At 49.0% G+C, this 15865-nt stretch overlaps 1 protein-coding gene across 1 annotated transcript in view; it reads left to right on the forward strand.

Moving 5' to 3' along the window:
• Myo5b (myosin VB) overlaps positions 1-15865 on the forward strand; it is a 303407-nt gene that overhangs the window by 193582 nt on the left and 93960 nt on the right. The window contains exons 11-14 of the mRNA XM_037196923.1: positions 6093-6174; positions 6709-6849; positions 13958-14080; positions 14811-14894. Of these exons, the coding sequence (XP_037052818.1) occupies positions 6093-6174; positions 6709-6849; positions 13958-14080; positions 14811-14894 (430 nt within the window). The remainder of the gene's footprint in view (positions 1-6092; positions 6175-6708; positions 6850-13957; positions 14081-14810; positions 14895-15865) is intronic.

Here is a 15865-nt window from a genome sequence, read left to right on the forward strand (position 1 = left end):
TGTGGCTGCCTCTAGAAGACCGTGGTAGCCTGCTACCCACTGGTCTCTGCAGGCCTTCCGAGCAGACCAGTTCTAGACTTCCAGTGCCTGGGTATAAGAATGGCTTCTCTTTCTTCAGCTCCCTTGTCTGTTCTCCAAAATAGTGCAAGATAAGCAATACCCAGTGCAATTATGCCAAGCCAAGCTGTTCTAACTAAGGACCTATGAAGCTCCCTGTGGGCTGTTTCCTGCCAGGCAGGGCTGGACATTGATAGAGAACAGCCTGGCAGCTTTTGGCTGGAGTTTCCTTGCACGTTGATTAGCCAGCATTGGCCTCTATTGGCTTCATTAGTTACAATGGTAATCTTCTATTCTCCTTGAGGCATCAAGAAATAAGTGGCTCACTTTGGGGAAAATACACATTATTATTTTTGTCCTTGACTTCAGCTTTCAAATGCCAGGATTTGGTTCCAGCCAGTCCATTTGGGCAGAGGACAAGGAAGGAGGCAGTAGATAAACTTTGTGTTCCTCTGAGGAGTACTGCAAGAGAAGCTGGAGAAGGAGTAGGGAGATTGAACTCTGGGAAGAAGGACATGGGCTTTGTTATCTATTTTGTTTTTTTGTTTTTCTCTGTTGCTATGATTAAATACTCTAACAAAACCAATGAGAGAGAGAGAGAGAGAGAGAGAGAGAGAGAGAGAGAAAAGAGAGATAGAGAGAGAAAGACAGAGAGAGAGGGAGAGAGGGAGAGAGAGGGGGAAGAGAGAGGGGGGGAGAAAGAGAGTGAGAGAGAGAGAGTTAGTTTGTCTTAGCTCACAGTTCAAAGTCGAGCCCATCATGGTAGAAGTCAAGGCAGCAAGTTGAAGCATCTCATCACGTGTGTCCACCATCCAGAAACAAGTATGGGTGTCGGTGTTCACTGTGCTTCACAGCCCAGGACCTTTTAATGTTTGCTTCTGGGTCTCGGGATTATAGTGCACAGTCTGAGCATTAACCGCTTAGTGGAGGTGCCTTTGCACGCACCCCATTTCTACTCTGTAGACCCACCGTCCTGGGTTTGTAAGTCAGTTTGGTAGATTTACCGTTGCCTTCGTTTGCTGGTGACAGAAAGTCGTCTTGGTGTCGTTGGTTTGGTTTGGTTTTGGTTTCACTCTCCAGAGCAGGTGAATGTCCGGTCCCACTACAGTTACTCAGAGAGGACTGCCCAGCCTCTCCTGACCTGTGTAAAGGGGTGTTGTAGAGAATGAAGGGGGACAAACTCTGTAATTGCTTTTACCCATTGGCTTATAGACAGCATCCAGTTCTTGATGGCCCAGAAGGTCACAGGACATTGTCAACTTTAGAGCAGGCGTGGCTAGCTATCTTCAGTGTTAGACCTCACAGGCCATGTGATGCTATTATGTTGATCTTGAATGATCCTGGCATCTGAAGAGAGCTTTACATTTGGGGTACTCCACAGCCATGTGCAATCTTCTAGACTCATGCAAGGGTGTCTAGCCTTTTGACACTGCAAAACAATACTATCATCTACAGCATTCATGCTGTGGAACTGCGCAGTCCAGTTATCACAGAAAACCATGGAAAGATGGCTCAGTTGATAAAGTACACAATATCCAAGCAAGAGAACCTAACTTTGGATCCTTGGATTCATGTTTTTAAAAAAAAACTAGGCCATGCTGGGGAGCCAGAGATGGGAGGATCCTTCGGGCTTGCTGGCCAACAGGCTAGCAGAATCAGTGAGCTCCAGGGTCAGTGAGAGAGACTGTCTCAAAAATAAGGTGAAAAAGTGACTGAGGAAGACCAGTGACCCTGGCCTGTGGCCTTCCCATGTACATGTATGTGCTCACTCCCATCCATGTGCACCCATACCTGCACACACATGAACACATATACAAAAGTCACAGAACACAGTGTTTGAAGAAAGTTTATGATTTTGTGTTAGGGGCTATAGTCACAGCTATCTTTGGCCACACATGAGCCATGGGTTGGGCGTATCTCATCGTCCTTTGGAATATGCCCCCCATTAATTGAATGCTCAGATGAAGCCCCATTTTTTTCCTCTATCTATATTCAGCCCCCCAATACTATAACCTCACCTCTAAAAGCCTAGAACAGGTTAAGTTAATACTCCCCTTGTCTTAGGGTTCCTGTTGCTGTGAAGAGATGCCATGACCACAGCAACTCTTATAAAGAAAAACATTTAATTGAAGTGGCTTGCTTACAGTTCAGAGGTCCAGTCCATTATCATCATGGTAGGACATGGCAGTGTGTAGGCAGACACGGTGCTGGAGAGGTAGCTGAGAGTCCTACATCTTGCAGACAACAGGAACTGGTCTGAGACAATGGGCTATATCTTGAGCACATATGAGACCTCAAAGCTCCCCTCCACAGTGACACACTTCCTCCAACAAGGTCACACCTACTCCAACAAAGGCACACTTCCCAGTAGTGCCACTCACTTTGGGGGCCATTTTCCTTCAAACCGCCACACCCCTGAAAGTTTCTCATCTACTCCAATAGCTGGCAGACAGCTTTCCAGTAGTCAGCTGGGGAAGGGGGATCATGGCTTGCTCTTCACTGCAGTTCTTAAAAGTTTGGCTGATGGATTTGGAGAGGTATAGTACCTGAGGGTGGCCATTTTCTGATTCTCATGGAAATAAGGAGTGAGAAGGCCCTGGGAATTAAGACCCTGGCAGACTGCCTTCCTTCCGTCAGTGCCTTGGAGTGGGTTCTGGAAGAAGGACAAGCTTTGTGGCCAGACAGACACAAGCACAGGAGCAGTTGGAAGCCCTGCCATTTGAAAGTCCAACCAGCAGACTGAGAGTATTAGTAGACAGATGAGTGTGGCAGTTCTTCTAGCAGACTCAAGGGTGCCCTTGTAAGAGTTCGTGGCTCCAGGGTGGGAAAGCACCTAGAAAAGATATTTGTCTCTGTTCCCTGATATCCGTGCATGATGGCTCCATTTTTGAAAATTCATCTAGAACAAATCTCCCCAAGTAGGCTTCCTGTGTGCTGCTCAGCCCTCCCCTGTGTGAAGTCCGTATCTACCCTTTACTTGTGCCGAAGGTCCTGGGACCTCCCACCCACACGCCAGAGGAGCTGCTCTTGGCCAGCATTCAAGAGGCGTGCACCGCTCTGCTGGGCCTCCACTCTTGAGGCAGGAGGCTCACGGAGGTAAATCATTAACTCAGAGCCAAGGCACGTTCTTGTCACTGCAGTTTCATCCTGTGGTGGCTTTTGCTGTCTTTTGAGAGGCATCTGTGGCTCTCGCTCCTCCCTGAAACTGGGTCCAATGAGAAGGAAATTGTACATTGCTTCAGTCACATCTTTAGCACAGAAGGAAACAGCAGAGTGGTCATTGCACCCCCTGGAAGGACAGGTGCCATGTCTCAGCCTCATTCTGTGTGTTCTCCTCCCTCTCTCCTGAGAATTCTGGTCTAACTCTTCTCAGGACAGATCCATTTCCCTCCTGTATATGAGTTTCCTTGTGGCGTTTTAATGCTATGGACTAAGTGTGTTTATTTTTAAAGTCATTTCTGTTGATGGACAGAATGACCACAAATATAATTCTGTTGGAAAGAGACATCGTCCTGTCTGCCTGACCATGTGCTTCTGAGGTTGAGTGTCTTAGTCATTTCCCAAGTCAGCCGAGCCTCTCATTCATCTCCAGCATTACAATAATTATGCTAGATGGCAGAGGAATTGTTACCAGATAATATCTTAGAAACAGGGAAATTATGAGCTAATTTCAGCCATCTCACATTAATGAGAATGTTCTTTGTGGAGTGCCACCAGTGTAAACCTTTAAAAAGTGACAAGTGGAACATACTTAAATCCTCTGTCTGCAGAGCTCAGGGCTGCTCTGCCAGCACACCCGGCGGCCATTAGCTGGCCATTTGCTGGGCTGACTCTTTAATCTTCCTTGTAGGCTATGTTAATTAAATTTCCTCTAGGTTTGGAGAGTCATCAGCTACCACTGTGGGTGGAAGGGGGGATGATTGAGGTTCTAAGCTCTATAACTTGGTCTACGGAAGTGCTAGCTGGCCCGGGAAGGGCCATTCGACAGGGTAATAACTGTTGCCTGGGCTGCATTGTGGTGGGGCCGTGACTCATCATAGCGTTTGAGTCTTTGATCTTGTTTTATTAACCTGGAGTCATTTTTCCCATGTGGGCATGGCCAAAGGCTGTACTTTAATGTGGCTGTCTCCAAGCAGTTGATTCCTTTGATCTGAAAGTGATTTCCCACTTTTCCATGTCTTAGACCTTGGTGGGGAGGTGGTGCGGGGAAAGCCTGAGGCTTTCTGCACACTGCTCTGGGCCTGTTAGGCGGCTGGTGAGTCTATTTTTGATAGTCCCTCTACACAGAGAGCGATCTCCCCACTACTGTATCTCCAGCTCCTCACCAGGGACAGGAATGCCACCTCTTCCTGAAAGCAGTGTTCAGGGAAGGGCTCGCAATGACACCTGATGTAAGACGGAAAATTCAGTTGTCCATATTTATGAGCGGGAAGGGGTGGGGCTTGCGGGTGATGGGGAAGGCCAGATGAGGCCTGTAACTCCAGCCTCCCCGCTGCTGGACAGTACCACTTCCTTCCTCAGGCTCCAGGCCTCAGATACTCCTCCTCCCAAAAACATTCTCTTCACAGCCCTTCCAAGTGATCTCTTCTTCCCTTTTAAGTTGAACTTTGGCTCCTCTCTGAATTATGATCTTGACCAGAAGATTCTCTGGGTTCAAACACTCTGGTTTTCTGATGCTCTGACCTTGGGTAGTTCATTTCTTCATACATGAGCTTCCTCAGCTGTAGAGTAGAATTAATAAGAGAAAGAGAGAGAGAGAGAGAGAGAGAGAGAGAGAGAGAGAGAGAGAGAGAGAGAGACCCCTCACTCCTGGTTGTTGTAAACATTAAAGGAAAACCCACAGAGCCCTTGACCTCAGTGCTCAGTAGGTGCTGGTGCTGGCTAGCTTTATGTCACCTTGGCCCAGGCTAGAGTCCCCTGAGAGGAGGGAACCTCAATTAAGAAAATGCCTCTGTAAGATCCTGCTGTAGGCAAGCCTGTAGGGTATTTTCTTAATTAGTGATTGATGGGGGAGGGTCTGGCCCATCGTGGGTGGGGCCATCCCTGGGTATCTGGTCTTGGGTCCATAAGAAAGCAGGTTGAACAAGCCAGGGAAGCAAGCCAGTAAGCATCTCTCCTCAACAGCCTCTGCATCAGCTCCTGCCTCCAGGTTCCTGCCTTGTTTGAGCTCCTGTCCTGGCCACCAACCTGAGCTCTAGGTTCAGAGAGAGAATTCTTAAGGGAATAAGGTAGAGAGTGGTAGAGCAGAATGCCTCCTCTGACCTCTTCATGTATGCAGAGATAGATACATGTACCCACATAAACACCTGCATGTGCGTGCACATCACATACACACACACACACACCCAAAGAAAGCGGTTTTTGACATGGTAATTCTCCTAGCATAGTATCATTAGGAAAGAATGACAGACTTGAAGAGGTATATAAAATTGTCACAGCACTGATAGCAGCATATGATAGAAAAAGAACCAGATGTCCTTCACGGGGGATTAGTGAGTTGATACATCTGTGTGCCAGCTCCTAGGTGTTCTTGTAAATTGGGGAATGTGTCCTCGGTTTGAGAAGCAGTGACAGACCTGTGCTCTGTCTGTCCCAATCCAGGCTCCTCTGCAATTCCCAGGTCTCGGCCCACAGATCCATACAGACCTAAAATCAGTACCTTTGGAGAATAGTGTGGTGGTGTGGTTGGAGTGGAAAGTTAAATGATAAAAACGGGAGTAAAAGATGTGTCCAATTTTCTTTTATAAAAATCACCAAGAAAAGACCTGCCACTAGGCAAGAGAATCATGGTCGACCTTCTCATTGTCTGTCTGTCCTCCCTGTGATTCCCTGCTCAGTCCTTTATCAGTTATAAAGGAAGCTGTTAATGCCTCTGTTTCTAACCTCCCAAGGCTCTGCAGCACTGGGATCCACACCAGAAGTCTGTGCGCACAGGGAAGAGCGTGGCAGTTCAGGAAGGCAGCCTTGTTAGGCCCCACTGACTGCTTCCACGGGTGGTGTATCTTACCTGTGGCTTCACCTCTTTCCTCCCGCAGGTTTGAGACCTTCGAGATTAACAGCTTCGAGCAGTTTTGTATCAACTACGCCAATGAAAAGCTCCAGCAACAGTTCAATTCGGTAGGTTCGATGGATGGCCTAGGTTACCAAGGCAGGGGACTTGCTGTCCCCCTGCTGTGACACCCGGGCCACTTCTCTTCTGAGATTGGTGTGTTTCTGCTCTGCCAAGACCTCCTCTTTCTTCTTGGTGGTGCTCCTAGCTTTTGGAATTGGCTCTTCACTGCTGGGGTAGGAAATGTGGCTGAGGCATCTGGGTGGAGAGGGTAAATGCTCTCCCTTGATTGACCCACTCCTCTCTGAGCCTGAGCTTTCAGGGCAGTTAAGGAACTGAAGGTCAAGACGCAAGACTCCTTGAACTGGCTAGAGTCCAGCAACACCTGCAGGACTATAATATCCTAAGAGAAGGGTTGCAGAGGGCTGGGAAATCACCAAGCCGAGCTCTGCCATTTCCACTCCTGACTGTGAGTTAGTGTCCGGACCTTTCTGGCAGTTATCTGCCATCCTTCAAGACGGAGAACTTTACAAGAGCTTGGGGGGATAAGTGCCAAGTCTGTCTGTAGTGCCCTCACCTGGGCCTTGTGCTTCTGGCCTTAGCATGTGTTCAAGCTGGAGCAAGAAGAATACATGAAGGAGCAGATCCCGTGGACCTTGATTGACTTTTATGATAACCAGCCTTGCATAGACCTCATAGAAGCAAAGCTGGGCATCCTGGACCTGTTGGATGAAGAGTGTAAGGTAATGCTTACTGCTCCTGTTGTCATTGAGTGGGTCAGGTCCAGGTGCTGGGCAGAGGGCTCCTGTGTGATGCAAGGGAACCAATGAAATCTCATAGCTGGCCCGGGATCTGATTGTCTGAGCGGTGTCCCTCATGCTTGCTAAAAGATAACCTGTTGTGTAACCGGCAGATATTATCCTAGCAAATGTAGTCTTTCTTGGCAGAAAGCAGGTGCTGTGATGGTGGTATGGATTTGGTCTCTCATAGGTCCTAGTTGCCCAGAGAAGCAGCCAGCGTCTAGATAGGTGTTACCCAGGGTGGTATGTATAGTGTCAGATGGCTGTTAGTGATGGAAATCCATGAGACAGTGAGAGCCACACTCCCCGACGTGAATTTTGTGGATTTCTCCTGGTATGAAAGAGAAATGTGCCCATAGCAGGGGAGCATCTGGCAGGAGGAATGGAAGGTGGAGAGACCCAACTTTAATCTGTTCTCCAGCTTCCTTGGTTTCCTGCCCTATGAGTTGATGCAGACTGAATTTGGTGTCGACAGGCTCTCCCAGTACAGTGCCTGACTGGGAAGGGAGTGGAGTGTAGACTGATTCCCACATCGGAAGGTATGGGAACCCTATGGCTTAGTCTAGAAAGAGAAGAACCATTTGCTTTGACTTTTCTCCCATGATTTTCTGAAAAAGCATTGAGTGTGGCTGGGTGTTTAGGGAAGGAAAGGAGTTTCCTTTCTAGAATGGCTTTCTGAAGCGCTGCCTTGGTGCACCAACCACAGTCCCAGCACTCAGGATGTGGAGGTAAGAGGCTCACTCCAGTGTAAGGCTAGCCTAGACTAAAAAGTGAGTTCAAAGCTAGCCCGTGCTATCTATTGAGACGCTGTCTCAACAAACAAACAAACAAAAACCCTCTCTCCATCCCTCCAAAAAAGTAGAAAACATACCACATTCTATAGATGGCGCATTTATATGAATTTTGGGGTGTCAGTGAGGGATTGTGAGGTCCAGTCTCAGTTCTGTAGCCCAGCATCGCCTAGAACTCTCTGTGTAGCTCGGACTGCCTCAGACCATGACGATCCTTGTACCTCATGCCCCCAGTGCTGATATCACAAGCTTGTACCACACACCTGGCTCTACTGATGTTTTTCAGCATCTCCGTGCAGGCCTGGGCTTTAGCTTCAAAGTCCGTGCCTGGGAAAGGCGATCCCATGTGTCTGCGGCTTGTCTAGGCTTGCCCACCCTGCCGAGTTGCAGTCGGGTGAAACAGCTGTCCCTGGATTGAGTGCCTCTGACTGAAGGCACAGGCCTGACCCTTCTGTTTGCCTCCTGCTGGGAGCTCCTTCCTACATTTCCTAAGTCACAGCTCAACTGGGACCGTGCTTCCCTCCTCCATTAATTCCTACGAGTAACTATCTCCCCCAGCTGCACACTCCCAAGCCAAAGGCAGCTCCAGGTTCTGAGTCCAGCCCAGGTCTCTGGAGAGCTAGGCCTGGGTAGCGCCCTGCCCTGGCTCTAATCAGACTCTAACTCTTCACTCCCCTCTGGTGGGGGAAGGGGAAAGTCATGCCCTCTTGAGGAACCATAGGGCGCGTCCTGTTCTACACAGGTCTGTCTGGCCCTGCGTGAAGAATGAATGCATCACAAAGCAGGAACTCCCAGGGAGCATGGCCTTTCACATCACATTTACTCACAGCCACTCACAAAAGTACCTCAGTGCTTGGGGATAATCTGTTCTGAGACTTGAACAGCTCTAAGGGCTTGCAGTGAGATTCACTCCCTTCACCAGCACACCAGGGCTGCTTGCGGATTTCTTTGGCTGTGTTGTCTGAAGACTGTGGAGGTTGGCATTGGAAACAGGATGTCCAGCATTGGTCCCAAGAGTGTAGGACCCAAGCCCCCGAGGGAACCCCAGAGCAGTGCTGAGCGGGGAACCGGTGGCTTCAGGGACAGTGTGCGAGCACACAGCAGGTAACAGTCATGGAGAACACAGGCAGAGGCAAACCGTGTCCGGCAGTTGGCAAAGTAACCCCCAGAACTCCTGCCCCAGTCCAGAAGGCTCCCAGGTCCTCCTGCTCTGTCTTCAGGTGGGGTACCCATGTCCTGGGGTACTCCTCTTGGAGTCTACTTATGAGAAGCTGTATAAAAACAAAACCGTTTCAGCCTCCTCCTGTCGCCACACTCTGTGAGACACAGAATGTGCACGGACCTGGTGCTGCATTTTCAGAGCAAAGGCCTCAGGAGCAACAGCGCAGTGTTGGCAGCGGGTGTGTGTGTGTGTGTGTGTGTGTGTGTGTGTGTGTGTGTGTGTGTGTGTGTGCAGAGGGCAGAGGGGGGTGCAGAGGGGGTGCAGAGGGGGCTTATGTCCCACAGCAGGCAGAGAGGGACATAAGCTGGGGCACTGGAGACACAGCTGAGCCCGGCAGGGACAGGGTGCTTCAGACAGATTCTAAGTCGTACGGCTGCCATCTCTGCATGAGGCCTCCCGCCCCTTCCAAGGGAAGGTTTGCTGAGATCCCTAATCACCCACTTGCCAGGCTAGTAGGGACTTAGACTGCCAAGATGCCAGGCAGTGCCAGAGGTTTCCTAGGGGAAGATCTCCTTCCTAGGGCGGAGGGTGAGTAGGTGCAGAGAAATTTCTGAATATTCAAGCAGGAATTCCATTTTATCTTTTTAAGACTGGGTGCGTGCGTGCGTGCATGCGTGTGTGTCTGTGTGTGTGTCTGTGTGTGTGTGTGTGCTTGTGTGTGTATGCACATCACACCCTTGAAATTGCCCATCAGACCCCTGTGCAAGGCCAGCTCTTTTCCGGTGAGCTAGCTACATCTTCTTAGTTTTTAATTTCCTGCCTGGCAACCTGGATTTTCTGTGAGGGAGACGAGCAGGCCTCTGCAGTGAGTCACAAGCTGGTAGAGGGTGGGGGTGGGATTAGTTTCTGTGACTAGGAAGGATGGTAACTGAAGTACAGGTGTGTTTGCTGAGGTCAAGGACCATACAGGAATGGAGGAGCTGCCCGGTCAGCACTCTGCTTAGAGCTCGGAGCAGAGTCCCAGCCCACAGAAGGGATTCTTGGCGCGAAACCTGGTCTGCCTTTGGCAGTGGCACTGTCCCTCTGAATGACAAGGCAGGCAGGGCCTGGTGAAGTGAGGATGAACTGATGCAAGACTTCTGACATCCCTGGGTGAGGGGAGAGGGGAGGGGCATGGCTAGTTCTGCCACGATTAGGTGGATGTTTGCTGAGGGGGGCGGAGTTAAGGCCCAAATAGCGCTGCAATGCAGTCGGGTGTGGAAGAAGCAGCCACCTCCCTAGAGAACTAGGGAACCACAGAGTCCTGGGCCCAGCTGGGTTCTGTGACAGTGAGGGGACAGAAGTATTCTACAGGGCTGGGTATAGGGACCCACTCCTTTAATCCCAGGAAAAGAGAAAAGAAAGGAGGAGGTAGTGGTGGTAATAATACTTCTTTAAGCCAGAGGGGCCTGGGGAGGTTTTGGTGCAGGGTGACTTGAGAGGTTATGGGGCAACATGTGGGAGGGCCCAAGAGGCATAGGGTGGAGCCAGACAGCATATCAGTAACAGAAAGCCATCGCTGCTAGCAGTGGCCCAGGGGGACAGGACAAAAGCAGGGGTAAATCAATGGTCAAGGGGCCCTTAGCTGTCACTTCGGGCTGCTGTTCTGTTGGGGGCAGGCTTTGGCCCCAGGTGATGTCCCAAGCAGGGGCGATGTTTGTGGTGAAATAATCCTTATTCAAGGACATTAGAAAAATGGTTCTATTCCCCAACACTGCCTCCTTGAAAAACAAATCGCTACTTTATCTTAATAGCAAAGAGGAAAGCGCTTTTAAGAGCTTCATTGAGATGTAACACTCACAGTGTGAGCATCAGAAGCCTCCATCCATGTCCCCTGTCCATGTCCAAACACCTTCACTGCCCTGCACTGAACACATCAGCACCCCTGCTCATTAACCCCTGCCTGTTAACCCCTGCCTGTTACCTCGCCCATCTCCATAGAGTTCCTTATTCTGGATAAATTCTGAGTTCCCAATAAGTGTCGGCCAGCACACAGGCCAGAGGGTTCAGGCTTCTGAGAAATGGAGCTGGAACCAGGCTCTTGGTCCAGGGTTCTCCATGATGCTTCAGGAGGAGTGTAAGGAACCCTGCATGCAGCCATGTGTGAATTCCTTTTCAAGGATTGGTTCCCCTGTACATTCTAGCGCTAAAGATGGCCGTAATCCAGACTGTGTTCAAGTACAGGATTTTCTTTCTCCCATGGCTGAATAAATTTTATTTGTGTGAAAATATTTCTGGAGATGTGGTTTTTTTACCTGAGCCTGTATTCATAGTTGCCTTAGACACTGTTGCCAGGCCAGACAGTAGAGTACTGAAGGACACATATCCCAGAGCCAGCCTTGTCTGGCTTGGACCCCAGACCAAGTTTTGCACAAATCATCTAACCTTTTTGTCTCAATATCCTCATCTCTGGGGTGTGTATAAACACTATACCTAGCTCGTAGAGTGATACGGAGATAAGTGAGTTGATACAGTGAAATGTGTTTTAACTATGGCTAATAATAAGCACTGCGGACATTGGCTATTGCTGTGATGAAAATCTAAATTGGGAATCCCTGCTGGCTGATCTTAGTTGGAAGTGATTGGGGAGAAGTGGATCTTAGTCATAAAATAGTATACATGTGACCTTGATCCCTGGTCTCCTCTGACTGTTCATGTCCATCTAAATTAGTGACTATATAGGATCATAGGGTTTTCTCATTGAAGTCCAAGTGCATTTTCAAGCCAAGGTGATTGGGCTGCTAACAGATTGCAGCATTTGCTTAGTGTACCTTCTCTCTGTGGGTCTGTCTGACCCAGTTGGGCCCGTCCCTTGAGGTCCTTTTTGCTCCCAGGTGCCGGCCGGCCTGCCTGGTTCAGACAAGCCCCGCTATATGCTGACTCCTCCTTCATCCACACCTGGTAGTTCTAAAACAGAACTCTTGGAGACAAATATAAAAGAGTATATATAGAAAGTGCTGAATTAAATGTATTTTATTGTCCGCCCAATACAATTAATAGCCTCCTTCAGGAAAAAGGTTTCTCCTCCCTTTGAATTTCCTATGGCACGTGACACAAGGGATTCAATACTAGTTATACCAAATTGAATCTGGAGAAAAATCAGTGTGCTTACAAAGGACTTAGGAAGTTTGTTTCCACATGTGCAAGCATTTTCCTTTCGGAACATCTTATTTACCGAGTAGAGTCCTTTTTTAAATGGCCACTGCACGGGTCAGTGCCAATCTCGCCTTATCTGAAAGGATGACGGGAACTCATGGAGGAGAGTCAGTGAGGACCTGTAACTGAGGACGGTCAGTGGGTGTCAAGGGTAACAGAGCAAGTGATGTCTCATTGGATAAGCCCCTGCCATCACTGACCATTGAGCAGCGGGCACAGTGAATGTGTTGTATTTTTTTCCTACCCCATTATTATCCTCTCTCATTCCCGCTCTCTCTCTCTCTCCCAAACTCTTCTTCTTCCAACAGGTCCCTCTTACTTCAGTGCCTTTGTTTTTGTTTTTTAAACCCAGTGAACCTGGTACTGCTTGTACAAGTATAAGTGTGGGGGGCGGGGAGTGCTAGTTGACTGGAACCTGGGCAGTTTATCAGTGGCTTCACCCCTGAAGAAAATGACTCCCTCCACCCGAGCACCCATGAACGGCCTGTAGACTGACAGTGAGGGGCGGAGTCTTGTGAGTCCCTCCCCCATACATGCCAATGGGCCCAGTCTTGTGCAGGTAACTGCAGCTTCTGTGAGTTCATGACTGCAGTGCCCATGTCCTGCCAGTCCCCGTTTCACGGCACACCTCCCAGAGTTCTGCCACTTCTGTTATCTCCACTCATCCTCCAGGATGTTTCCTGAGTGTGCATACCCCTGCCTCCACCCCCGTGGAGTGGGTGTGATACAGATGTCCCACTTAGGGCTGAGCACTGCCCTGTCACTTACTCTCCAACACTCTGACCAGATGTGACTCCAGAAACCACCACCAACTGCAAAAAGAAACTTCTCTGATGAAGGCTGTGAGCAGAACTAATCTCAGAGCACCATCGGCAGTCTGTGTTAAAGCTTCAATGAAGCAAGTTGCTTATTTACTCTGGAAGCCATCTGTAGAGATGTGGAGAGAAGCTGTCCGTGGGAATTTCTCACATAGGGACACCACCAAATCTAGATCTACATTTGGGGGACAGGGAGTAAGACAAGCATCATGCAGTGTGTGGCCAGAAACCAATTCATAGTCCTTTGATGTGTGGGAAAAGATCTAAGACAGCCCTCGGACTCTATGGATTTATAGTATGTGTTAACAGTATCCAGAAGCTAATGGTGAGCTGTCATAGTATGCCTATGTGTGTAAGTTCAATTGTTAAGAATTCCACACAAGGGGCTGGAGAGATGGCTCAGTGGTTAAGAGCACTGGCTGCTCTTCCAGAGGTCCTGAGTTCAATTCCCAGCAACCACATGGTGGCTCACAACCATCTGTAATGAGATCTGGTGCCCTCTCCTGGCCTGCAGTCATACATGCTGTATACATAATAAATAAACAAATCTTAAAAAAAAAAAAAAAAAAAAAAAAAAAAAAAAAATTCCACACAAGACAGACACGAGACCAAAAAATGGCCTGAAAAGGCTTCAGAAGAAAGGTCAACAGGCTGAGCCAGGGTAGTAATATGGATGAGCTAGGGGAGGGGTGCTGGCTAATTATGCCCATCTTCTGAGTGAGCAGGAACGTGATGCTGAAGGGAATGGGTGTGCTGAGACTGCAGGGAAGAGCATCTTCAGACAGCTCCACAAATGGGATCCTGCCCCCATGGCCTCAGTGTCCATCTTCATCCTCTCCTTGGACTTCCCTTTTCTGTTGCTAGCTTGTTCTCTGAGGCTCAACAGCCTCCCATGGATGCCAGCTTGCACACAGCAGGTCAATGACCTTTCATAGCACGATCCCAAGAGTTCAGGGTTGAGCCGATCTTATATCATAGTCAGTGCCCCGGCTTGAGAGCTGAATCCGGACCCCAACCCTCGGCCATGATGCTCCACGGCCTTGTCCTGCTTCATGAAGCACTGTACCGGTCTTGTGGTTCTCCAGGTCCCCAAAGGAACTGATCAGAACTGGGCCCAGAAGCTCTACGAACGCCACTCCAACAGCCAGCACTTCCAGAAACCACGCATGTCCAACACAGCCTTCATTGTCGTCCACTTTGCAGACAAGGTATCTGTCCTCTCTTGACCTGGGACCCCTTAGGCCCACAGTAGGGAGAAATAAAGGGTTTCCAGGCAAAGGAAGTGGTCTTTGTGAGTTCCAGTGGCCTGGGGTTGTCGGTAGGTTCTCCTCTGCACTTTCTTCCCCACCCTGCCCTGGCCCCAACTCTCGTATACCGGCACAAGCTGAGCATATGCTATGGTGGTGGCCATTCACGTGGACAGCAGGCAGTAATTGAGGGCTGCTCTCCTGGGAAGCCAGCAGCAGTGGAACACTTAGGAGTCATTGAGCCTGAGAAGAGGGAGGAGTAAAGCCAAGGGACTCACACTGTCTGGATTCCTTCTGGAGTAGCCGCAGCGATCCCAGTGATGGGTATAGACGTGGAACTTCTCTAGATGGATTTTGACCGAATTCTTAGGTGGTAATATGCATGTAATTGCATATCCTGGTTCAGTGCGTCTGGGCCACTGGCAGAGAAGATGCATTCATGGAGCCCTAAAGAAGCTTTCTCTCATGGGAATTCCCTTTTAAGACAGTGTTATCTCCTGCCAAATGAGTACTCAGTCGCCTCTGTGTAAATCTCGACATAACAGATTTGCATTTTCAGCAGGGGCATCTGTGGATCTCCATCTACTCTTAGTTCTCTTAGAAAATGTTACTAGATGAGCTGGAATTACTTAAGAAGCTGCCACAGCTCCTGAAACACTGACTGTTTTTCCTTTCATTGCCATGGCCTCAGGTGGAGTACCTTTCAGACGGTTTTCTGGAGAAAAACAGGGATACGGTATATGAAGAACAGATCAACATCCTGAAGGCCAGCAAGGTAAAGAACACTGGGAATGGGGCTGGCAGAGTGACTCCATGGGGGAATGCCTGCTAAGTCACGTTAGAATACTTGCACAGGGCCCTGGGTTCAATCGCCAGCACCATAAAAAAATAGATATATGGGAACTGGGTGTGATATGTATGCCTGTTATTCTAGCACTCTGGAGGTAGAGGCAGGAGGATCACTGCAAGTTCAAGGCCAGCCTGACGTACATAGCAAGTTCTAGCTGGGGTTAAAGACTGAAGGAAAAGAATATATAAACCAACAAACCGGGGATGGGGTTTGCTATTGTGAGCCCCACTGTGGACTACGGGAAAGTAGCAATGCGGAGCTTGTTGGTTACATCTGGTGGAGGGGAGAAAGCAAGAAGAAGGTATCTCTTTATTCCAAGAGAGAAAACTAGGAAAAACACCCCAGATAAAGCACATGGGGGGTGTCAGACAGATGACAACCAGGGGGAAGCATAAAAGTAAGTTGGGGTGAAGGTTCAAGTCACTTGTCTTCCTTTCCCTGCTTGCATACATAAGCTGATCTGAACCCCTCCAAGCCTAGTGTTGGTGACTTCTGAAGGGCACAATCTGAATGTCATTGTATCAGTCAGGATTCCCAAGGAAACAGGACTGATAGAATGGATATCTATGACATTAGCATGGCTTACATGACTGTCCTGACAATGCTGTCTCCCAAGAGAAAGTCCAAGCACCCAACAGTTGTTCGGTCCATGATGCTAGATGTCTCAGCTGGTCTTCAGTATATGTCAGAATCCCAAAGAAGTAGGTTCTAATACTAGTGAAGGAATGGACTTTCCATCAACAATGAGGGAAAGCAGGCAAAGAGCAAGAGCTTCCTTCTGCCATGCCCTTTATAGAGGCTGTCACCAGAAGGTGTGGCCCAGATTTAAGGTGGATCTTCCCATGTCAAATGATCCAGTCATGAAAATCCCTCACGGGTGTGCTAGATACTGGGTT

The sequence above is a fragment of the Peromyscus leucopus genome, chromosome 19 (assembly GCF_004664715.2).
Source record: "Peromyscus leucopus breed LL Stock chromosome 19, UCI_PerLeu_2.1, whole genome shotgun sequence".
NCBI classification, from domain to species: Eukaryota; Metazoa; Chordata; class Mammalia; order Rodentia; family Cricetidae; genus Peromyscus; species Peromyscus leucopus.